General features: G+C 55.2%; 1 protein-coding gene across 6 annotated transcripts; it reads left to right on the top strand.

Moving 5' to 3' along the window:
* Positions 1-504: 504 nt before the first annotated feature.
* ASIC1 (acid sensing ion channel subunit 1) lies at positions 505-22,081 on the top strand (the record flags this gene model as incomplete). Of its 6 annotated transcripts, none has more annotated exons than XM_080810155.1 (11): positions 505-866; positions 1,516-1,715; positions 18,023-18,262; positions 18,886-19,013; positions 19,296-19,446; positions 19,835-19,891; positions 20,356-20,509; positions 20,939-21,030; positions 21,550-21,629; positions 21,717-21,821; positions 21,977-22,081. In XM_080810155.1, 11 exons carry the CDS (start codon positions 505-507, stop codon positions 22,079-22,081), a joined length of 1,674 nt encoding a protein of 557 aa, XP_080666281.1. The 6 variants fall into 6 exon arrangements, with proteins under 6 accessions (XP_080666281.1, XP_080666282.1, XP_080666278.1 ...); XM_080810156.1 differs by having other exon boundaries at positions 1,516-1,711; positions 18,112-18,262; positions 19,293-19,446; XM_080810152.1 differs by having other exon boundaries at positions 1,516-1,711; positions 18,112-18,262; positions 20,939-21,183.
* Positions 22,082-23,054: the final 973 nt, after the last annotated feature.

Here is a 23,054-nt window from a genome sequence, read left to right on the forward strand (position 1 = left end):
CCCTAGGGGGATTTTAGCCCAGGTTTAGCTCACCCGGGTGAAAGCCCAGTCCTAGGATCACCCTTGACCAGGAGCTCCGGACCCTGGGTTCTGTCCGGCTGGGGGAGTTTTCATCTCCAGGATGGGGTGGACATCCCTGTCCCAGAGTGACCCCACATCTGGAGGGAACTCCTGTGCTGCCCATGGAAAAATATTGGGACTTCCCTCTCACTCTCGGATAACTACCTCTGGGGTCTCCCCTGGCCTGGGAAGCTTTCCTGGGAGAGCATTCTCTTGGCCTGAGCTGACCCCAGAGCCCCTGCCTTTGGAGGAAGGCTTTTCTAGGAGCGTGTCCCTTGGGCAGCCACCTCTGGGCTCACACACGAGGGAAGTGTCCTGCCCCGGAGGCAGTGACCTCTGGCAATGGGGATTCCTATTGGATGCGTTTGCAGGGCCCCGGTGTGGACCCTTATCTCAGGATAGTAACAGACTACCCCCTCCTTCCCTAGGATCCCCTCGGTCAGGATGGAACTGAAGGCCGAGGAGGAGGAGGTGGGTGGCGTCCAGCCGGTGAGCATCCAGGCCTTCGCCAGCAGCTCCACGCTGCACGGCCTGGCCCACATCTTCTCCTACGAGCGGCTGTCTCTGAAGCGGGCACTGTGGGCCCTGTGCTTCCTGGGATCCCTGGCTGTGCTGCTGTGTGTGTGCACCGAGCGAGTGCAGTACTACTTCCACTACCACCACGTCACCAAGCTCGATGAGGTGGCTGCCTCCCAGCTCACCTTCCCTGCTGTCACGCTGTGCAATCTCAACGAGTTCCGCTTTAGCCAAGTCTCCAAGAATGACCTGTACCACGCCGGGGAGCTGCTGGCCCTGCTCAACAACAGGTGGGCAGCTCCCACCCGGCCAGCCGCTTGCAGGGCCCCCAGGGCGCATGCCTCCCAGCTCCTGGTGACCCCCATCAGGGTGCTTGCCTCTCAAAACCCACTCTCTAGAGCCCAGACCACCCTGTCTCCCCGCCCCCCCAAACCTGCCACTCACAGCAAAGGAATTGCGGGACTGAACAAAGCAGTTAAGGGCACCTGATCTCTGATCCCAGCATAGTCCCCAACAGCTCTGCCCCAACAGCCTGAGCTGTGAGACATCAGCAGCCTCTCGAGTGACCTTTGCCACCCTCCCACCACTGTGTATTGCTCCTTATCTCACTTGAGGGATGGCGGCAGACCATCTTTAAAGGGTGGTGATTGAGTATATAAGACAGCTCCTGCCATGATCTCTCTGCCCATCCCTCCCTTACTCATGCAGCCACTGCGGATCATACTGTCTTCTCAGACCCCATGGGGCAGGTCCTCAGGACACACCCAGCCCTTCTGTGCGTATGCCCAGGCCTGATCCCTGGGGCTGATGGCTGCCCTCCTCCCTGCCCAACCCCCATCACCTCCCCTGCCGAGATTGGGTATGGGACCCTGGAGGCCAGATGGAGGCAGAGACCCGAAAGTCATGCTGATCCATTCGCCGCTCACCCCTGGGCTCCAGGTATGAGATACCAGACACGCAGATGGCAGATGAGAAGCAGCTGGAAATCCTGCAGGACAAGGCCAACTTCCGCAGCTTCAAGCCCAAGCCCTTCAACATGCGTGAATTCTACGACCGCGCAGGGCACGACATTCGAGACATGCTGCTCTCCTGCCATTTCCGGGGGGAGGTCTGCAGCGCTGAAGACTTCAAGGTGGTGAGTGAGTCCCCTGGTGTGGGGCTGGAGTCAGTCCTAGAGGAGGAGGAAGAGGAGGAGGAGGAGAGGATTAGGAGCCTGTGGGCCTTCCACCAAGCTTGCTGCTCTGGGAGAGGAAGCTGCATGTCCCCTGGGTTCGCTTCTGTCCAGAGGAGACTTGGTTCAGTACAAGGGTCCATTTGCTCTGTGTGAGGGCCTCGGCATCAGCCTCGTGTCCACGAGGACAGGAAAGAGAGCACTCAGTGCACAACACACAGAGGTGCACACAGGCACAGACACAGACAGACATGGAGCCTGGCGTGCCGCGCGCCAGCCCCCCCCCCCCAACCAGTTCCAGCTTTCCTTCTGGGCCACAGGTGTCAGAGCTGGACGTGGGGGTGGGGAGGCTACAGCCTTGTTACTTGAAATGAGGTCTGAGGACCAACACCTGGAAGATGAAAAGAACTGCAGGGCTTAGCCACCCCACTTCCCAGACCTACTGATTCAGGACTGGCATTTTAACGGGTGATTTGAATTTAAGTTGGAGAAGCACTGTGACACATGGGAAGTAAGGGAAGCTTTATCTTTCATAGCTAGACAGGTAATTCTCTCTGGGCCACGCCTGCCACACACACACATGCATACTGTCTGATTGGGTTCCCCCCTGGTCAGCGAGAGCCAGGGTCTGAGGAAGTGAGAGATTATTTGGGATGCATTGTCATGACCAAACTGGACGGTCCCTTTGCTTCTTTTTTTTCCCCCATCATCTCTTTACTTCTTAAAATGGAGATGCCCCAGGGGCACCTGAGTGGCTCAGTCAGTTAAGCAGCTGCCTTGGGCTCAGGTCATGATCCCCAGGGTCTTGGAATTGAGCCTGGCAGCATCTTGTCAAGGGAACCTGCTTCTCTCTCCCTCTGCCTGCTGCTCCCCCGGCTTGTGAGTGCGTGCTCTCTATCTCTGCCAAATAAATAAATAAAATATTTTTTTTAAGTGGAGCTGCCCCGCAGACCCACCCACCACTCTCCCCAAGATGGGGCTGCCTCAAAGCCAGCATCTTGGAGAGGGTTAGGGAAATGGACTGGGATCTCGTGTGCCAGGTGATCCTGGGAAAGTCACACAGGTTCCTGAGAGCTTACAACCAGAGAGAGGCTGGAGAGGGACCGAGGACCCGAAGCCAGATGTGAAAAATAACACCAGATGAGAGAATGATGCTTTTAACTCTTCAGAAGGCTTTGTTAGGCTCTCCTTCTCCTAGGCTTTGTAGGCTCTCCTAGGCTGAATAAGTAGCTACGTTCTCTCTATTTTACAAATGCACACAAGGGGACACAGAGAGGTGGCATAAGTTGCCTGAGCTCAACTAGCTGGTTAGTGACAGGTTCTGGATGAGAACTTGTGTCTTGTAAAGTTCCAACCTAGTGTCCTCTTTTTATTACCATCGCTGGCCCTGGAGCCATCGTGTCCACTTCCAAGTCTGCTCATTGCGCTTTGAAAACACAGTCTCGTCTACGGCCATACCACCCTGAACGCGCCTGATCTCGTCTGAAAACGCAGTCTCCCTCAGGACCCCCTCGCTATCCACGCCTGCCCCTAATTCTCTGCTCTCAGAGACTCCCTTTTCTCCCTGCCCATTTTCCCTCTGCTTGCTTGCTTCCTCCTGGCGTTATGGGAGCGTGAACTGCATCAGGTTTGTGTAGAAATGTTGTAGCCCGTGGTCATGCTTGTTTTTTCCTGCTGAGGTTACACAAGAATTCCCAATCTCTTTAAGCCCTGCTCTGCAGACCAGTCTCAGGGGCCTTTGTCAATCCTGCCAGACAAAGGTTACGTGGCCACACTCCCTGCTGAGCCAAGCTGACGGGGAGCAGAGGGTGATGCTCTTAACCACTTCCCCCTTTTCCTTTCTCAGAACAGGGAAGTCCTGGATTCTCCAGAGCCTGATTCCAAAGGGTTCCCAGGCTCACCAACGATGTACGCATGAGTAGTAGAAGTTAGGTGAGGGTGAAAGGCAGGGACTTCCCCCTTGGCAGCATAGCCAACACACAGCAGAAGGGAGCAGCAAGGAAGAGAAAACCCATTAGCCTGAATAGTTTGTAGTATTGGATAAAGGGCAGAGTACTTGGCTCAGACCGAGAAGATATAAAGTGGGGGTGCAGTAGTCCACAGAAAGTGTCCAGCTGAGGCTCCCTTTGTCCCTGCAGTCCAGAAAGATTCCAAGTGGTGATGCTAGGACATGTTCGGTTTATGAAAATGGAGATCCTGAATGTAACTGGTCCATGTTATCTGAGGGGACAATTCCGAGTACTCAGACGGAGCTTTGGCTGGTTTACAGAGTTCTGGAGCAATCTGAGTTCTTCTCCTTGCTTGAGGTTGGGGTGGGGGAGAGAGATGAGAGTGGCCTATAGGTGGCCCCAGCCCGGGCATTTTGGGGTTCTGGATTGCCAGAGAAGATTAGGTTTTTCTATGTTTCTCAGCCCATATCAAAGATTTGACCCTGAATCTGGCTGCACCCGAGGTCTCAGCCCTTCCTTCTACCCTCTCTCATTGACCTCCCTATACACCGTCTCTGTGTCGGGAACTCTACCACTTCTGCCCCTAGGGATGTTCCTATACAGATGGGAGTTGGGTTGTGATCATCAGACATCATCAGACATCAGTCCATGTCTGATATGTCCCTGGGGGAAAAGAAGGGCTCTGGCCCCCTCCTCCAGCTCCCTGGCTCCAAGGGGGTGTGGACACTCCTTGCCTGATGCTCCACCTTTTCTCTCTTCTCCTTTGGTCTAATATTTAACATCTGCCTCTCCATCCTTGCCATTCTCTGCTAGGTCAAGAGGTGTGTATCTAGCCCCAGGACAGATGTGGCACTGACAGGAAACATTTGCCTATTGGGTCAGAGCTTAGGAGAGACCTCCTTGGCATCTTCTGCTGCTTTGAAACAGGTTCTAACTGGAAGTCCAAGCCCTGGCTCACAGTTTTTGCAAAATATAATGTGCACAGGTACATGTGAAGTCCGCTGCGGGTTTCCAAGGGCCAAGCTCATCCAACTTGGGAGAGCCCTGCTCCGGGAGGACAGTTCAGGAGGCATAGGAAGGGGCAGACTCTGGTCCCTCAGAGACCCCAGCTCCTCTGGCACGGGGGTCTGCAGGGACGAGCGTTCCCCTCAGATGTACTTTCAATCCAGCTCAACCACAGGGGACTGGTGGTCACAGCGTGTTTGACCAAGTCCATCCCCCAGCTGTAGCTGGGGCCGCTTGGGAGAGTGGGGATAAATATGGGGAACCTGGGCCAAATCTGGGAGAAACTGGTTTCAGACCAAAGAGGCAGAGGGTCAACCTCAGTAGCTCTCTGCTGAGCTACCAAGAAAAGAAGAAAAAAAAAAGCAACCACAGAACCCACTCTCAAGGACCCCTCTTCCCTGGCCACCTCTTTTTCTTCGAGGGGGGATGTCGGGTTGCCAAGGCAACAGGGTCAGAGGCTCTGCTCTGCCACTCCACCTCAGGGGCAGTCAGACCAAGGCAGGGCAGGGGTTCCATGGAGGGGAACCAGGGGCGCAGCTGTGTGCCTGGGTCTGGGTGGGGGCCGGAGGGAGTGAGCACAGTCGCAGCTGGTGCCAGCCTCCAGCTGCACCTTATCTGTCCCTGGCAGTGGGAGCGCCTGTGTGGCTGGAATGCTGAACAGCACTGAGGGGAGGGGGCTGGCAGATGGCTGCCTAGTCAGCCCCATGCCGTCCCCCTGCTCCAGCTGAGACCCAGAGCCATTGCCTGGGGGAGAGAGAGAAGGGAATTCATCTCTGGACCCTGGAAGAGAAGGAAGGAGAGAGTAGAAAATGGAAATCTTGGGGGTGTGTGTGCAGTGGCGCCAGTATTCTCTCTCAGGAGGTGGTGGAATTGAGGGGACAAGAGATAGGGGACATGAATCCTTGCAGGGGCCCACAGGAGTGCCCCTCCGGGACCCTGGAGTGGAGGCAGGAATCTCCCCAGAGGAGAGATGGAGTGAGGGGTGGTGGGCACAGAAATCTACTTAAGGTTCTGGAGGGGGACAGGACTCTTCTGCATCTACAGGGTTGAGAAACTGAGAGAAGCAGTGGGCATAGGTGGGTGATCCCAGGACCTGGAGAAGGGAGGGAGAGGCCATCTTAAACAAGCTGAGCCAGGGATGGCAAGTCCCGGAGAGAGCCAGGACTAGCATGGGGACTTCCTCATCCCCAACTTAACACTGCCCCTTCGCTGACACCCCTCACACCCACAACACCCTAGCTTGCCTCGCCCGCCTCCCCCTGCAGAGCGGCTAAGACCAGGAGTCCCTGGGGAGGGCCCGGCCTCACCGTCTGGGTCTGTTCCCTCCAGCTAGCAGGCAGTGGAGGGGCTGCTGCAGGAAGAGGCTGCCCAGACTGCTAGAGAGAAGGAGGGTCCTAGGCCACCCTGCTCAGGGGCAGAGTCCTGGCCGTCTTTGGGGGTGTGGAGGGGGGAGGAAGCGTGGGGAGCAACCACAGATGGCAGCAGGACAGGAGAGAGCTGGAGTGGAGAGGCTAACTTTGGAGGAGGGCGTTCCTTCCAGCTTCATCCCTGCTCTCTCTCCCTCCCTCAGAAGTGCCTGAGGTTGGAGGGAGGAGATGAGAGAGAGCTCGGAGCAGAGCGGAGCCGGTTGCAAGAATCCAGGGGACCCTGGTTAGGGTCGCTCTCTCTCTGCCTTTCTGTGTCTCTCTCTCATACGCATATACACACAAACATCCTTGGGATAACGTAGTGTCCTCTCTCTCGCCTCCTCTCCCTCTCCTTCCTTCCTCCCCTGCTGCCGTTCTGGACTCCACCTCTCTCCTAGACTGCAGTTAGCTAAGAGGCTACTCTAAGTTAATTGATCTCCCGGCTGCTGGCTAAAGTAATAGAGAATTGATGTAAGTAACTAAGTGCCTCTGGGGGCAGAGTGGGAAATGCAGGAGTGGGGAGGAGGAGTGCTTCCAAGCTTTGGGCCTTTCTCCTGCCCCAGCCCAGGGAGAACCCAAAGCTCCCGTCGCTGCTGCACCCGGCAAGCCTCCAAGAAGCCCGGGCTGGGGGTGGGGGGCTGCCGAGAGGTCCCACGTTTCTGCTGTGGGTGGAGGTTGCTTCTGAGCATGCTTAAACTTTCTGGAAGGCAGTTTCAGTCCTGGGGGGTGGGGGTGGGGTGATGATGCGGGAGACCGGGGTTGGAAGTGTGAAGCTCCACTTGGTTCCTTCCTGTGACAGAGCCCTTTCAAAGTGCCAGGTGCTATGCTGGGCGCCAGAGTGTAGGGGTGAACAGACCCCGTCCCTGCCCTCAGGGAGCTTAGAGTCAAGTGCAGTTCCCAGGGAGGGGGAGGGGGGTTCGAGATGAGGGTTGGGGATGGTAACAAAGGCATCCGTAGGGAACAGGGAGTAATATACCAGGCGGTGCTGGACTCTGGACATGTAGGTGGAGTCCTTCCCATCTCCCCAGCCCAGATCAGCTATCTAGAAACTCCAGTTTTGTGGGATGTGGGGTGTCCCCCCCCATGCAGCCCTCCCCCAGCGTTTGCGCAGCCCACTGCTGTCTAGCAGGGGTCATTGGCCAGTACCTCCACTCCTCTCCACTCCTCCTCCTTCACCACCCCCCCGCCGGCGCCGAGGCACAGCCTGCCCACACTGGAGGTCTGAGGTGGCGCTCCAGCACCTTCTACCCTCCAGCAAAGAACCTTCCAGTCAGGACCCTTGTGTGGGGATCCTAGGAGGCAACACTGGAAGCAGACAGCAAGACTGAGAAGTGGTGCCTAGTTCTGGCGAGGGGTGCGGCTGGGGCCCTGGGACCCCCTGGGTTCTGTTTTAGGCATAGTTGCATCTGGCTCCATTTCTCAGCTTCTAGGCACAATTTTTGTGAGGAAAGGAAACTCTAAATAGATGGCTAAATGATTCTTTGCCAAGGGGCAGCCCCTCCTTCAGCCTCTAGGACTCCCTGGCTAAGCCCATGCTGGCCTACCCTTGGAATGGCTGTGCGTCACTGACTTTCCCGGACGCGTGGATCACACATCTTCCTCGTGGAAAGTTGTAAAATGAGCGAGAAACAGCTGTGTATTCCCTAGAGGGGACAGTCCCTTAGGAAACCATAAGGGCAGAGGCTCTGCCATCCCAGGCTTTCCAGGGCCACTCCCAAGGGAGAGGGAGGGCAAGTGGTGGTTTTTCTGAGCTACTGTGATTTCTTGGAAAGAAAACACTTTCAGTCCCCTCTCATCCGAACCCTCTTGACGTGTCTGCGGTGGGCCGGGGGGGGGGCGGGCTGGGAGGTTGGGCCCTGTAGCTCATGGCTGTGGGGCTGTGTGTCTCTAACTGATGCGTCAGATCATGGAGGCAGGCTGGGGACCTCCCTGGGGTGAGACTGCTGCAGTGGCCTTGACCATGGACAGCAGCCAACTCAGCCTTCCTGTGACATGCCCCCTGCAGGTGTGCCCCAAGTGTGCAAGCACACGTGTGCCCCTCTGTGGGGGTGCCTGAGAACGTGGATGGGGGTTAGGGTGTGTAGTGGACGTGTATGGATGAGCTCGGGGGTGCACGTAGCTCACTTATTGCGGTTGTGGGAGGGAGCCTGTGTGCAGGCAAACCTCTGGTCGCATGCAGAGCACATACCAGCAAAATTAATCATCTCTTCCAGTCGAGCTTTGCAATTTACAAATTCCCTTTACTTTAGCTCATGAGCCTCCTAATTCTGGGAGGCAGGCAGATATTAATATCTTCACTTGAGAGACGAGGAAACTGAGGCTCAGAGATGTTAGGTGACTTGCCTGAGGTCACATAGCCGGTGAATGCCAGAGTGGGACTTTGACTGGAAATCTTCGAAGGCCAGGGTCTTTGTGTGTGACAGTAGGAGCTGGTGTGTGGAGCAGGGGGAGGAGGGTGTCTGCGTCCCTAGCTTGCCACGCTCTCTAAGGAAGCAGGGGGCAGGAAGGATAAACAAGGGTGAAAAGGAGAAGGAACGGCAGACTCGGGTTGGCCACACCGAAGTCTTTTGACTCCTCTGCCTTTTCAATGCACCATTTGGCCAAATCCCAGCCCTAGTGGGTAGCCCCACCACTGGCTTTCCTCAAGTGGCTCCAGGACAGCCAAGCTCGACCAGAGAAGGTCACACAACAGGCCAGCTTGCAGTCACCTTGTGCTCATGATCGACATCCTGAAATGGGCGTGCAGGGCCCCCTGGCAACCCCGCTGTTTTCCGGGTCACCTTGCTGGTCCCAGTGACTACTGCAAACTTCACCACTCATCTCAAAGAGCCACTCTTCCCAGCCCCACCTCACACCCTGAGCAAATGACCTTGTCACCTGCTTCAGGGAGAAGATCAAAGCCTCAGTCAAGCCCTCCCACTTCCTGAAGCGGAGCATCCCTCTTATCTAGGCTGAAATCTCAGCCTAGTCTTTCCATCTGATCTCCTTCTACCTGTATGGGAATTTTACCCTAAAGATTCCACCTCTCCCTCGTCTACAGTCAGTCTTTCCCTCTCCAGTGGAATTTAGCTGTTGACACTGAAACATGCTTAAGATTCTCCCATCTTGAAATATATTGCTATAATATACAGCTAACATTTATTGAGCATTTGCTATGTATCAGGGTTGAGGTTAAAATAAAAACCAAAAACCAAAGGTCTCTCAACTCCACGACTCCCTCCAGCCCCCCACTCTCTCTCTTTCTCTTCCTTTCCCAGACAAAATTCAGAAATATGAAGTCTATATTCCACTGTCTCCATTTTCTCATCTCAGACTCATTCTCCAATCCACTTGAGGCTACCTTCTCCCCACCCCACCCCCAGCACTCCACCCAAATGGTTAGAGCTATAAGACCACCAGCCACCTCCATGTGGCCAGATCCTGTAAATATTGTTTATTCTTAACCTCTCAATGACATTCAAAATGGTTGACCACCTCCTCTTTTTTAAACTGTTCTTTCCTGGGGCACCTGCGTGGCTGAGTCAATTAAGCATCCAACTGTTGATTTCAGCTCAGGTCATGATCTCAGGGAGGTGAAATCGAGCCCCGCGTCTGGCCCTGTGCTCAGTGGGGAGTCTGCTTGAGATTCTCTCTCTCCCTCTCCCTCTGCTCCTACCCTAACCCCACTCATCGCACACACACACACTCACTCTCTCTCTCTTTCAAAAAAGAAAAAAAAAGTGTAAAACATTTCCAACACCCCAGGAAGTTCCTCTGGGCCCCTTCCTGGTCAGTACTAGCCCACAAGAGTCAGCCATTATTCTGACTTCTGTCAGTACAGATATGTTCCGCCTGTTCTTGAAGTTTGTAGAGTACATGTATCCTCTATACAGGCTGCACGCCTTCGTGCCTGTCTTCTTTTGCTTGTGATTTTGTCTGTGAGATTGTCCCATTTTGTGCAGTAGTAGTTCGTGCTTTGTCAATGCTGTGTAGCATCTCATTATATAATTACACCAAAATGTATTTATCCATTCTACTCTTGCTAGACCTTTGGGTGGTTACTAGGTTTTTGGCTATTATAAATAAAGCTACCATGAACATTCTTGTTTATGTTCTCTGGTTGTCCAATGGACTCGTATTTTGGGTATATAACTAGGGGCTGTGGTTAAGTCACAGGTTGGTATTCTGTTTGGCTTTGGTTGATACTGACAAATCAGGCTTGATCTCTTTTCTCTCCTCTTCCTTCCTTCCTTCTCCCTTCTCCCTCCCTCACTCCCTCCTTCCCTTTTTTCCTTCCTTCCTCCCTCCCTCCCTTCCTTCTTTCCATCCTTCCTTCCGACTTTCTCTCCTTGGGCCATCTCGTCAGCATCTAGACCCTGACCAGCCAGATATGTGCTTCCGTCCAGCTCTCTCCTCTCACCCTCTCTGTGCTAGTGGCTAATCTCCCCCTTCACACCTCCACTTGCATGTCCCCGAGGCTCACAAAACCCAGCATGTGCAAAGCCAAATTCATCATCTTATCTCCCAGACTAGTCCTTTCCTTGTGTTCCTGGCCTAGTGAGCCACCGCACTATTCAGCCACTTCTGCAAACTAGCAAGCATCCCTACACTCCCTCTCCCTCCCCTCCCTTAAGGGGATCTGCCACTCTTGCTCCCTAAATATCTCCACCCTATCACCCCATTCCAAGCTGGTGCACTTTCTGTCTCACCTACACCCTGGGATTGTCTCCTGGTAGGTCTTCCAGCAGCCCCTCTGGCTGTTTCCTAGTTGTCTCTTCAAAACACTGCTCTGATCACTTGAAACCCTCCCATTGTCCTTGGACAGGAATCTTTGCTGTGGCCTTCAAGGCCCCCAAGGGGTCTGGGTCCTGCCTGTTTCTCCGGACTGTTCTTACCCCACTCTGCCTCTCCAGCTATATTCTTCTCTGAGCTCTCCCCCCACCTCCACCCCCGGGGTCTTCAGGGCCTTTGCATGACTCTGCCCTCTAGAATATTCTTCCCCCGACCCACCTCATACAAACTTTTACCTAATTACTCCTCCTTATTGTTTAGATCACAATTCAAGCATCATGTCCTCAGAGAAACCTGCTTTGATTCCCCAGGCTTTGATTCTCCTGGCACTTGCTCCCATAGAGCCAAATTACCTTTTCATAACACTTATTATGATTTGCAATTAAATATTTACTTCTGCAATTTTTAGAAACGGTGTCTGTCTGCCCCGTTAGACAGTAAGCTCCACAAGGGCAGGAACCCAGTCCATTGTATATTCTTCATGTGTCCCCAGCACATAGATACTCAGTAAATATTTGATGAGTAAATGAAAGAATGTAGGAGGAAGAGATTTGCAGGGGATGATCTAATACTAGTCTCATGCCCACCACTTGCTCTCCATGAAACTTGAACAGGTCACCGTGCCTCAGTTTCCCCATTTGTCAAATGGGGGGATGTTACTCAAACCTGTTTATTTCACTAGGTTGTATAAGGATTCCATGAACTATCTACTGAGAAGCATTAAACATTCTACAGATGTTGGCAGCAGTGGGGTGGGGGTTGGGGGGGGCGTGTTTAGAAAGAGATGTGGAAAAAATCAGAAACCACTGAATTACCACACACAATTTAAGAGCGGTACTGGGTAGGGACTGACATAGGGAAGGCTTTCCTCCTTGGACAGAGGCTTCAGAAGTGGATGTTGTCCTGCATGGCTCTCTGCTTGGCTACTTCCCCTGGGGCTTTTCTCCTGGGGCTTTGTGCTTGCGGGTCTGTGTGTGCTGCTTGAGACTTTCCTTACCTCCGCTTACTGTGCAAACTTTGGGTGGTCTACTGGAGCAAGGTGAGGCGGGAGAGGATTTTAGAGGAGAGAGGAAATCCATTTGGGATGTGTGTATGTTTGTTGCACCACAAGGGAGCTGTGTGTGGTGATGTGTAGGTGTGCAGTGCGGGTCTTTATGTTGGTGTGGGGGAAGACGGGTCCTGCCATCCTGGACTTGCTGTCCTGTGAAGCTGTTCTGTGTGTGCCTGTCCTTCTGTCTGGTGAAGCCCGGTGGTGGAAGTGTCCCCTGCCTTCCTTTCTTCCCTCTGGAGGTCTAATCTACATGCCCTTCCTGAGAGTCTGAAGGAGGAGAACGACGCCCTCTAGTGGGTGTGGAATGCATGGGCAGCTGCAGCCTCCCCACCCCCAAACCAGGCCTACAACTTACCTCTGAAACACTCCTGAGGACGTGGAGAGCCCTCTGAGAGCTGAGGGGGAACGGGGAGGGGCGGGGGGGGGGGGAGCAAATGCACACAGGACTGAAATAGGAAAGGAACCTCTGAATTCATGCAGAAGAAGCCTGAGGACAACAGCTGAAGGTGGGGTGGTGGGTTATCTCTCTCTTCTCTGCAGTGACCTTCTCATCTCTGCAGTGACCTCTCTGGTTGCCCTGGGTGTTCCTGGTCTTCCTTGGTTCTAGTTTCTTCGCATGGTCCCTGTGTCTTGGTCTTTCATTCTCACAGTCTGTCCTCAAGGAGTTGTTGGTTACTACTCATGCCTGAAGGGATTTGAGCAGAATTGATCCCTTCATTCTGTTTCCTGGGTGGGTACTCACTATGCCCTATGCAGTCAGGGAAGGCTTCTTGGAGGAGGTAACATGTGAATAAGGTCTTGAAAAATGAGATGAAATTCTCTAGATGGAGTCCAGGAAAGACATGGAGCTGTGGATGAGCCTAGCGGGTCTGCAGAACGGGAGAAGGGCATGGTGGCTGGGCGCTAGACTTCTTTGGGGCGGGGGTAGGAAAGGGAGACTGGAAGGTAAATTACAAAGGCCCCACATAAATTTTCCCAAGATGGGCGTGATTTTACCAAGAGGCACTAAGGGGTGAAGGTCTCAGCGCCAGAGAACGGTCAGAATTACATACGGAATTATATAAGGTGGGGAGAAACTGGGGAGGCAGGGAGTTAGGGAGACCAGTGGGAAGGCCAATGTTTAGGCAAAAAAGGTGGAGACCAGTCTGAGAGCAATGGGGAAAGGAAGGAGAGGAGTCAGATCTCAAAGGCTGCTCTTCTTTTGGGGCCTCTGTGTCCCTGGCAGCAAAGCTGAGGCTGAAGGTCCCACATCAGTAAGTTCTGCTGGAACTTGGCACCTTGCCTCCCATCCCTAATATACTCCAGGGTCCCTGCTTGCAAATGGAGAAAGGAAGAGGTGTAGGAGCAGGGAGGGAGGGGAGAAAAGGAGCAGGGAGGGGGTCTGGGGCTATGTGATGGTAAGGAATGGCAAGGTCCAAGCAGACTCATGGAACTCCTGCTGCTTTGTCTCTGGCCCTGCAGAAGAAGGGTTAACATGCTTCACCTCCCTCCCTCCCTCCCTCCCACTCCTTCCCTCAGGTCACCTTCTAGGCCCTGGAGACTTGACTGGTGGCTCAAGTTCCTCACTCAGTGGCCCTGAGTAACCAGAGCACACAGAGGGGCCAGGGACCTAGGGTCAGAGAATGGTAAACTGGGGCACGGGGAACCTCCGAGGGACTAGGACTGAGGGTTTGGGGCGCACCCCAGGTTGGTTCCTGACACTCTCCGCCTTACCTAGCAGATTGTTCTGATATCAGTTTCTTCCACCTGCCAGAAAGAATTCCTCAAACTCTTCTCCTGCACCGGTGAGGGGTGGGCAAGCTGGGTGGCCAGGAGGGGAGTGGTGATCTGCCAGGAAGATTTTTAGCAACAAGAGATGGGGTCCCTCCCCCCACTGGTGCCGGGAACTGCCATAAATGAGTCTGTGGTCAGCGAGAGACCTCTGCTAATGGAACCTGGGCTGCCCCCCAAGCCACAGAAGGGAAAGGTGGAGGAGGGGAGAGTGACCCAAGTACAGCTCAGCACAGGGTGGGGGGAGGGATTTTGACTTGAAGCTCAGCCAGGGTCAGGGAGCGAGAAGAGGATAAACGGGGTCAAGGACTGGCGGGGTCAAGGACTGGAGGGAGGGAAATTGGAGGTCAAGGCAATGATTGCAGGGGAGTTAAGGGTTTAGTTAGGAACTGAGTAAATTGGGGTCATGGCAGTGACTGTAAGGGAACTGGGGTCTTAGTGTATTGGGACAATGTGGGGGTGTGGCCAATGACATGGGGGGTGATCATGAGTCAGGGTGAGTCAAGGAGGAATTAGAGGTCTGAGAGAATGCAGAGGCCCCAGTGTCTCAGGAGAATGGCTGCATCAGGTGAGAATGGGGGTGAATGGGGGCGAGGACCCAGCACTGGGGAAGGAAGACCAAGGGAGTTGCTGAGGAACAGATGCGAAGGTGACAGGGAGCTTAAATGTCATGGGGGAGGGGCACGGACTTTTGCTGTGGGCTGTGGGAGCAGAGGAATCTGCTAGGTCCCATCTCACCTGGAGCCCCAAGGCTTTTCCAGGGTTTCCACTGTCTTCCACCCTCTGTCCTCCTGGAGCTGGTGACCGGAAAGGGGTTCTGCCCCCCCTCCTCTCCATCAGCCTCCCTTTCCCACTGCCATCCATTATTCATCAGCCCAGACACCGCTGGCCCTCCCCAGCTGGGCACGCAGGTCCTCCTCTCCACGCCCCGCCCCATCTCAGCCACACCAGCGAGGAAAGACAGCCACTGGCTGGCTGGCAGGGCTGCAGAGACCTGGCAGACCGGGCTGGGTGGCTGGCCCTGCCAGATCCTGCCCAAGATCACATCTGCTTCTCCCTTCAACTGCCTACCCACCCACGGGGGGCCAGGAAGCCCCCGGAGAAGATGCCCATCCAGATCTTCTGCTCTGTGTCCTTTTCCTCTGGAGAGGAGGCCCCAGGGCCCTTGGGAGATGTTTGGGGTCCCCACTGGCAGCGGCGGGACAACTCAGAATCAGAAGAGGAAGAAGACGAGAAGGAAACGGAGGCAGTGACGAAAGAGTCCCGAGAGGGGGATTCGCCCGTGGATTTGGTGGCCTTTGCCAACAGCTGCACCCTGCACGGCGCCAGCCATATCTTCGTGGAGGGGGGTCCGGGGCTGAGGCAGGCCCTGTGGGCAGTGGCCTTTGTCCTCGCTCTGGGCGCCTTCTTGTGCCAGGTGGGGGACCGCGTCGCCTATTACCTCAGCTACCCGCACGTGACTCTGCTAGATGAGGTGGCCACCACGGAGCTGGCCTTCCCGGCCGTCACCCTCTGCAACACTAATGCCGTGCGCCTGTCCCAGCTCAGCTACCCTGACTTGCTCTACCTGGCCCCCATGCTGGGGCTGGACGAAAGTGATGACCCTGGGGTGCCCCTTGCCCCACCGGGGCCCGAGGCCTTCTCCGGGGAGCCCTTCAACCTGTACCGCTTCTATAATCGCTCCTGCCACCGGCTGGAGGACATGCTGCTGTATTGCTCCTACTGCGGGGGGCCCTGTGGCCCTCACAACTTCTCAGTGGTGAGTGGGGGCCCACACCTGGCACAGCCCCCCAAGGGTGCCTGCCATGGCTCACCCTGAACATCACCTCCCAGGGCTGGGGCTTGTGGCCCTCCTGCCCCTCCCCTGCCTCCCCCAGGGATACCCCCTCCCTACCCCATTCTGACAGGCCTCAGAGCCTGGCCAGAGAGCTGGCCCTGGGAGCCCTAGGGTCTGGGCCTGGACTGCTATTTTCAGGTCTGTACCAGTGCTGCTCTTCCAGCTAGAATCTGGAAATCCATCTGTGCTGGTTGGTAATTAGTGGCTGCCTCGAGGCCCCTGGTGTGCCCCCCAAATATTCTCCAGCATCTCTGGCCCTGCCTCAGACCTCCCTGTGAGCCAGCATGATCTGGGACCTTATTCTTTGAGGTCAACCTTTGTTCTGATGGTGGGTACCTATACCTGGCCCTAACAGTTTTGACTAGGACCCCTGGACTGGAGCGGGGGCAGGTGTCTCCTGGTCTCTGGAGGCACCGGAGAAGACTGTGGAAGGGTGGTGGAGGGGTGAGGACAGTCACCGACTCCACCTCACCACGCCCCTTCTCAGTAGTGACTGTAGCGGGGACTTCAGTGCAGCCTTGCTTGGTCTTTCAGTGCTCCTCCTACAGTGTGTGTTTGTGTGTCTGTCTGTCTGTCTGTCTATCTGAGGGAGAATAATAGTCCTCCTCTCAGTCTTCCCCTCCCTCCCCCTGTCCCAGGGCTCTAAGTGATCAGGGATAGTCTTCCCTGGGGAAGCCCGAGATGGAGAGTCAGCCTCCTGCTTGCCCTCCCACTCTGGAGTCTAGGGCTTTCCTTGCTGAGAGACCAAGTGGCACCCCACCCCCTCCCCAGTTCAGCTTCCAGTTCCATCTGGCCTGACTCCTCTTCTGCCCCCTCAGGGACCAGATGCCCTGCCTCCCCTTCCCACACACCTTTCCCTCAGCCCCCCACCTCCTCCCTGGCACAGGACCAGATGGGTGTCATCATATAAGTGCATCATGGACCAGCTGCAGGTAGGGATCTGGAGGTTTTGGCCACTGGGCCTCAGGCAGGCCAGGAAATACAGGAACATGGGATAACGAAGGAGTCACCCGGGCTTCCTCTGGACCAGAGGGTAGAGCAGACACTTCTCACATAGAACCACCAGGTGGCAGCAGCAGTCCACGAGTTCCCAGTGCAGAGCTCAGCCCAAGCGAGGACTGCGTTCTCAGCCACCTGGGGTCCCTCACATTCCCAGGTGGAGGGTAGGCGAGGGTCATTTGCCTGAAGCCTGTGTCCGAATGCCACAAAACCTCGTAGCGGGCTGGGGGATTAGGAGTCCTTGGACTTCCCTCTCTGCTTCATTTGTGGACTTTGCCGTTTCTTTTCTGGATGGGGGAGGAGGCTGTTCTAGGAAGGGGGAAGGGGACTAGTAAACCACCCCCTCCATGCTCTGGTCTGGCCTGACACTGTCTCTCTTTTTCTCTGGGCTATGTCTGTATTTACCTTCTGACTCACTTTGTGGACTCGGTCACCATCGAGCAGGAGGAAAATCACTCTCACCCCATTTATGGGAACCTGAAAACACTCAGAAAAACTGTGGGGAGAGGGCCATAAAGAATTGGGTCACTCTTCTCTGTGTGACCGTGTACTCAGAGCTGTGATGAGAACTGCTCTGAGGCATGGAGTGGGAAGACTGCCCCCAGGGCTGGGAGTGCCTCTGAGGCCCTATTACTTCTGCACAAACACTGCCCAACATGCCACGTATCTGGATGCTCAGTACCAAATCCTGGGAGGGGAGGGGCTGGGGCTTGGGTGAGCATGGTCCTTGCCATGGCAACTGGGTTTGCTTTCAGGTTCTGGTGATGATGGTGCAATGATGGACACGGGGCTAATGGCTGGAGAAAACGAAAAAGCTTTAGCTTGGTTTAGGGGGAGGACCTGGGGGAGATCAGAATTTCAGATGCCTGAGGCAAAATCCAGGAGAAGAGAAGACCTATCTCAGAAGGCTCTGGGAGTTTGGGCCTGAAGAGAAGGTCCCCAGGAGGGACTGGGAGTATGGCAGTGACGGGATCCTGGTGATAGAGGCATATAGTCTCAGGGTCCCAGCAGGAAGAAGACTGCCACTCAGACAGTTTAACTGAAAAGACTTGAACAAAGGGACTGTTTATAGAGCTGTGGACAGAGGGAAGGAAAATCTGCCTATAGGGGCCTGAGGCAGCTAGTGATAGTGGGGCATTGTCACCAACAGGCTCAAGGGTACAGAGAAGCAGCAGTGCTTTGCAGGGAGCCTTTCTGGCAGGATCTACAGTCTCAGAGGCTCGAAACAACTGCCAGAGCATTCTCAGAAGGGTGAAGGGTGGGGAAGGATGAATACACTGAGCTCTCCTTCCTTCCGCCCTCTGCTCCCCCACTAAGAGCTCCCCCTGGTCAAACCCAACTTGAAGCCTGTCCAAGTGGCAGAGGAGCACGGGCAGTGCAGCCCCCAGGGATCAGCTGTCCCGGGCAAAGAAGGGCAGAGAATGAGCGGGAAGGAGGACACATGGAGAATGGGCTGTACAGAAGAGATGGTTCCTGAAGTGTGTTGAGGTTCCAGCAGTGGAGGGGTCTGGGGACAATGCTTGGTAGGTAGGAGGGTGCTGGCGGGATTCTCAGGCTTTCCTCTCTGCCCTTGCCAGGTCTTCACGAGGTATGGCAAGTGCTACACGTTCAACTCGGGCCGAGACGGGCGTCCACGGCTGAAGACCATGAAGGGTGGGACTGGCAATGGGCTGGAGATCATGCTGGACATCCAGCAGGATGAGTACCTGCCTGTATGGGGAGAGACTGGTATGTCATTTCTCTTGGGGGCCCCTTCCCATGGCCCTAGCCATTGGCCTCCACCAGGGGACTCCTGAGATCCACTGTGGGACCTGAGGCAGGACTCGGGCTCTCCTCCCTTCCTCCCAGCATCTTGCCATCTCCAACTCTGCCTCTACCTGACTGCCACCCTCACAGTTCTCTGGCTCCCCCTTCCTGGCTCAGTTACTCTCCAAGGTAACCAGCCATTCCTTTCCATCAGTGGCTGCCACTTGCTCTATAAATAACTCCCTCTACTTGGGCTGCCTGCCGTCAGTCTGGTCTCCGGGGACCTTGGGGCTGAGAGATCTAGAGAGAAGGGAGACAAGGAGGGGGAAAAATAGAGTGTCTGGGAAAGAATTTGAAACACCAAGATGCATAGCCGAAGCTAGGTAAAAAAAGTATGTAGGATGCAAGGTTCATTGGGGCAGCATGGAGCCAGTGAACCCAAAAGGAGGCTGGGGATGGGCAAGGGCCCCCATAGACTAACCCCTCCCCCAGTGTCCCAGTGTGCACTGTCCTTATCCCTAGGAGAGGTGACATGGCCCCAGCTCTGAAGGAGGTCAGGGAGTCAGAAGCCCTCGCAATACACCCCATGCCCCTCATTCCCATAGATGAGACGTCCTTCGAAGCGGGCATCAAAGTGCAGATCCACAGTCAGGATGAACCTCCCTTCATCGACCAGCTGGGCTTTGGTGTGGCCCCGGGGTTCCAGACCTTTGTGTCCTGCCAGGAGCAGCGGGTGAGAGGGCCACAGGAGGCTGGTCCTGGGGTGGGGTGTTGAGGGGTCGAGACGGAGTGGTGGGTAATCAATACAGGAGGGACGGGTGAGCTGGGGCCTGCGTGCTGATCTGACGAGTGAGCCGCATGAATGGACAGGAATGCTCTGGAAACTCTGAGACCCTCAGAGTCTGCGGAGGGACAGGGAGCAGGACTCCCAAGTTCTGCGTCTTGTCAGAGAAGTCCATCAAGGTGACTCGGGGAGAAGTCCCCACACCCCCCAGCTCCCCGGCTCTCCCAGCAGCTCATCTACCTGCCCCCGCCCTGGGGCACCTGCAAAGCTGTCACCATGGACTCGGATTTCTTCGACTCCTACAGCATTACTGCCTGCCGCATCGACTGTGAGACACGCTACCTGGTGGAGAACTGTAACTGTCGCATGGTGCACATGCCAGGTCAGGCCCCAAAGCTCCAAACGTGATTTGGGAGCCCCTCAAGCCTTCAAGGCCCCTCAACAACTCCCCCACGCATATCAACCTCCTGCCAACACGGAAGCAAGATTAAATGGCTTCTCCCCACCCAAGTTCTAGCCCTGTTCCACACTCCTATGTCTCTTGTCCCTCTTGCCTCAATTCCTGCCTGTACCCACAGAAATGGGCAGGAAGGGGTCTAGGAGGGATGGCCTGTGGCGGTGGGGGGTGCTCACCTTCGGGACACACTGGGGCCTGGCTAGTTCTGCCCTCCCGCCCACTCCAGTCTTCTAGAATCTAGCCTCTTGGTCCCACCGTCATCACAAGACCCTTTAATGTCCCTTCTGCACCACTGTCTTTCCTCCTCTGTTAGGGGATGCCCCATACTGCACCCCAGAACAATACAAGGAGTGCGCGGATCCTGCTCTGGGTGAGCACCCCTGTCTCAGGGCAGCCTGGGGGAAGGTAGGAGCCACATGCATAGGGATTTCACACCAAGTCCCCAGAAGCTTCAAGTAACTCCTGGATCAGGCTTCACTTGGACCCTCTTGTGTCTGACTTTAGCAAGGCTGGGAACAGCATCCCTAAAGGCCCCTCTGAAAAATGGGCAGGAGTACCTGGGAGGGGCCCTCCCCTCTCTTAGCAGCATCTCAGCTGCTTGACCCCCAAGGGCCCTGAGGCAATGAGATAAAGGATTGAGAAATACCCATGGGAGGTCTGGGGGAGGATCAGCCCAGGGTAGGCATAGGGGCAGGCAAAGGGCTGAGGCGAAGAACAGGACAAGAAAAGAGAAAGGGCCCAGGCTTCCTTTGGGCAGGGCCAGGATGTTCATGTTGGGAAGGTACTGGCCGAAAGGCACCACTCATCTGCTGTCTTTCGCCCCATTGGGCACAGACTTCCTGGTGGAGAAGGACCAGGAGTACTGTGTGTGTGAAATGCCCTGCAACCTAACCCGCTATGGCAAGGAGCTGTCCATGGTCAAGATCCCCAGCAAAGCATCAGCCAAGTACCTGGCCAAGAAGTTCAACAAGTCTGAGCAGTACATAGGGTAAGGGCTCTGACTGTGCAGGGCAGGGCCCTTGGGCTGGGGCTATAAAGGGTCTGAGTGGGCTTTGGGGGGTCAGCAGACAGGAGGAGGTGCAGATGACAAGAGGAAGGCAACCAAAGAGTCTGGGATGGGTATGGAGTGCAGATCAAGCTGTAACAAGCAAAGGAAGCACCTCTTTCCTCCTTGCTTCATTCTGTATCTTCATCCTCACTGCTCTAACTGGGATCACTCCACGCTCGCCAGTGCACAGGGCGTCTTTTTATTTTTGCCATCACATTTGATCCTCACGACAATTCTACAAGGCAGGTACCCCCATCAACATCTCACTTTATGGATGCGGAGACAGAGGGTTACTTGCTAAGGTCACCTAGTCAGCGAGGGACAGAGATGTGACTTGAACCTAGGTCTCCTCCCCCAACCCCTTTGCAGGGAGAACATCCTGGTGCTGGACATTTTCTTTGAAGTCCTCAACTATGAGACTATTGAGCAGAAGAAGGCCTATGAAATTGCAGGGCTCCTGGGTGAGCTGCTTATGGCACCATCCCCTTCCCATGTCACAGGCATGGTGCGACACCCTACCTCCCAAAGAGGCTGCCCACCTCTGTCCCACAAGTTCCTTCTTCCCCTGCCACCCACCCCCCACCTAGGGCCTCTCCCCAAACTCTGTTGTCTTGGTATGTAGTGGGAAGATGGGGCTGAACCTTATCTTAGGGCAAAGTGGAAGAGACAGTCCTGTGGGCATGAATGGGGGACTATTTCATAAGCCTTTGAAAATTTACCCAGAGAATGAATGTTGGGGTATTTTCTATTTTCTGAATAATACCTGTTCGCTTTAGAAAAGTAGGAAAATGCAGACAAACATAGAGAAGAAAATAAGAACCCCACCAGAATTGCTTTGTGCTCCTTCTGTACAAAGGCTGTAGATCTTTCTGCAAATACTACTTGCCTGCCCCCATCCCAGAGAGCTCTGCTGCTCTGTGGTGTCCTCACACCACTGACCTTCCCATGATCCTCCGCCCTCCACCTCCCCACCCCCGCAGGTGACATCGGGGGCCAGATGGGGCTGTTCATTGGGGCCAGCATCCTCACGGTACTGGAGCTCTTTGACTACGCCTATGAGGTAAGCAGGGGCGGGGCATTGGGTGGGGTCACGGGAGGGGCGGGGTTCCAGCCAGTCCAACCACTCACCGCCCCGCCTCCGTCCCAGGTCATTAAGCACAAGCTGTGCAGAAGAGGAAAGTGCCAGAAGGAGGCCAAAAGGAGCAGCGCCGACAAGGGTGTGGCCCTTAGCCTGGATGACGTCAAAAGACATGTGAGGGAGCGTGGGAGAGGTGCCCTCCGGCCCCGCCCTTCCCCCCCACCCCAGGTCTCCCCCCCTTGCCACCTTTTTTCCTCTGCCTCCCCCACGCCCCAGGACCACCTGTGGCCTTTCTGATAATCAATCCCTGTCCTGTGCCTGTCCCCTAGAACCCGTGTGAGAGCCTCCGGGGCCACCCCGCTGGGATGACCTACGCTGCCAACATCCTACCTCACCATCCGGCCCGAGGCACTTTTGAGGACTTTACCTGCTGAGCCCCTCAGGCCACCGTACCAAAGGCCTAGGTGGGGAGGGCTAGGACAGTAAGGGGGCCCTGGGCCGTGCCCCTCCAAAACCTGCCCTGGGGACTCACTCCCCCCTCCCAAGGTAGAACCCCACTCCTGGGCAGTCCTTTCCTCTTGTCTGTGGTGAGGAAGGAATCTTGACCATAGAGCCCTCTCCCTGCCTCTATCCCATTCTTTTTATTTTTACTGAAACTAATCTAAAAAAACTAAACTAAACTAAAAAGAGAGAATGGGGCAGGTGACCTCAGGCTGCCCCTCTCTGCTCCATGCTGCCTCCCCCAGCTCCCAGCCTGAATTCTGTCTGTCTGGCTATCTGTCATCTGAGTGTCCACCTACATTCTGCTGCCACCAGTCACCAAAGCCCCTCCCAGTGGGGGGTGGAGGAGATCCTTGGGGTCTGGAATTTGGCCCCAAACCAGAGAATGTACCTTGAAGGGGAGGGCTAGTGGGGGGGGGGGGCTTCCCCAGCCTTAAGAGACCCTCTCAGCCCGGTGACCCCCCCCAACCCCAAGTCTCCAGGAGGGAACTAAGACCCTAAGCTCCACCCCCCCTTACATGTGAAGTCTCTGGGGAGCTGAGGGTGGGGGATCCCCTGAAGTAGTGGATGATGGGGAGAAGATGTGGCCCTGGTGCTGTAGGCCACATCCTGATACCTTTAAGTTCACTCCCAACCCCGAACTGCTGGAGAGAAATCCCAAGAGGTAGCACTCCTCTACCATCCTATGAAAGATCTAGCTGGTTGGCTTCCAGCTCAGGGAGAGGGGCACTGGTGCCTAACCTCACTGCTCCCTCTCCCAGGGGCCCCTGCAGAGGGCCACATCCATAAATTTTCTTATGGAACTCTCCCAAGTCCTCTTCCTCAACTTCATTTGCTTCTCTCAACAACCTCATCTGCATTTTCTATTTCTATATGATACAGACTCTATATTGCTATATCTCTGTA

The sequence above is a fragment of the Martes martes genome (assembly GCF_963455335.1).
Source record: "Martes martes genome assembly, chromosome: 8".
NCBI lineage: Eukaryota > Metazoa > Chordata > Mammalia > Carnivora > Mustelidae > Martes > Martes martes.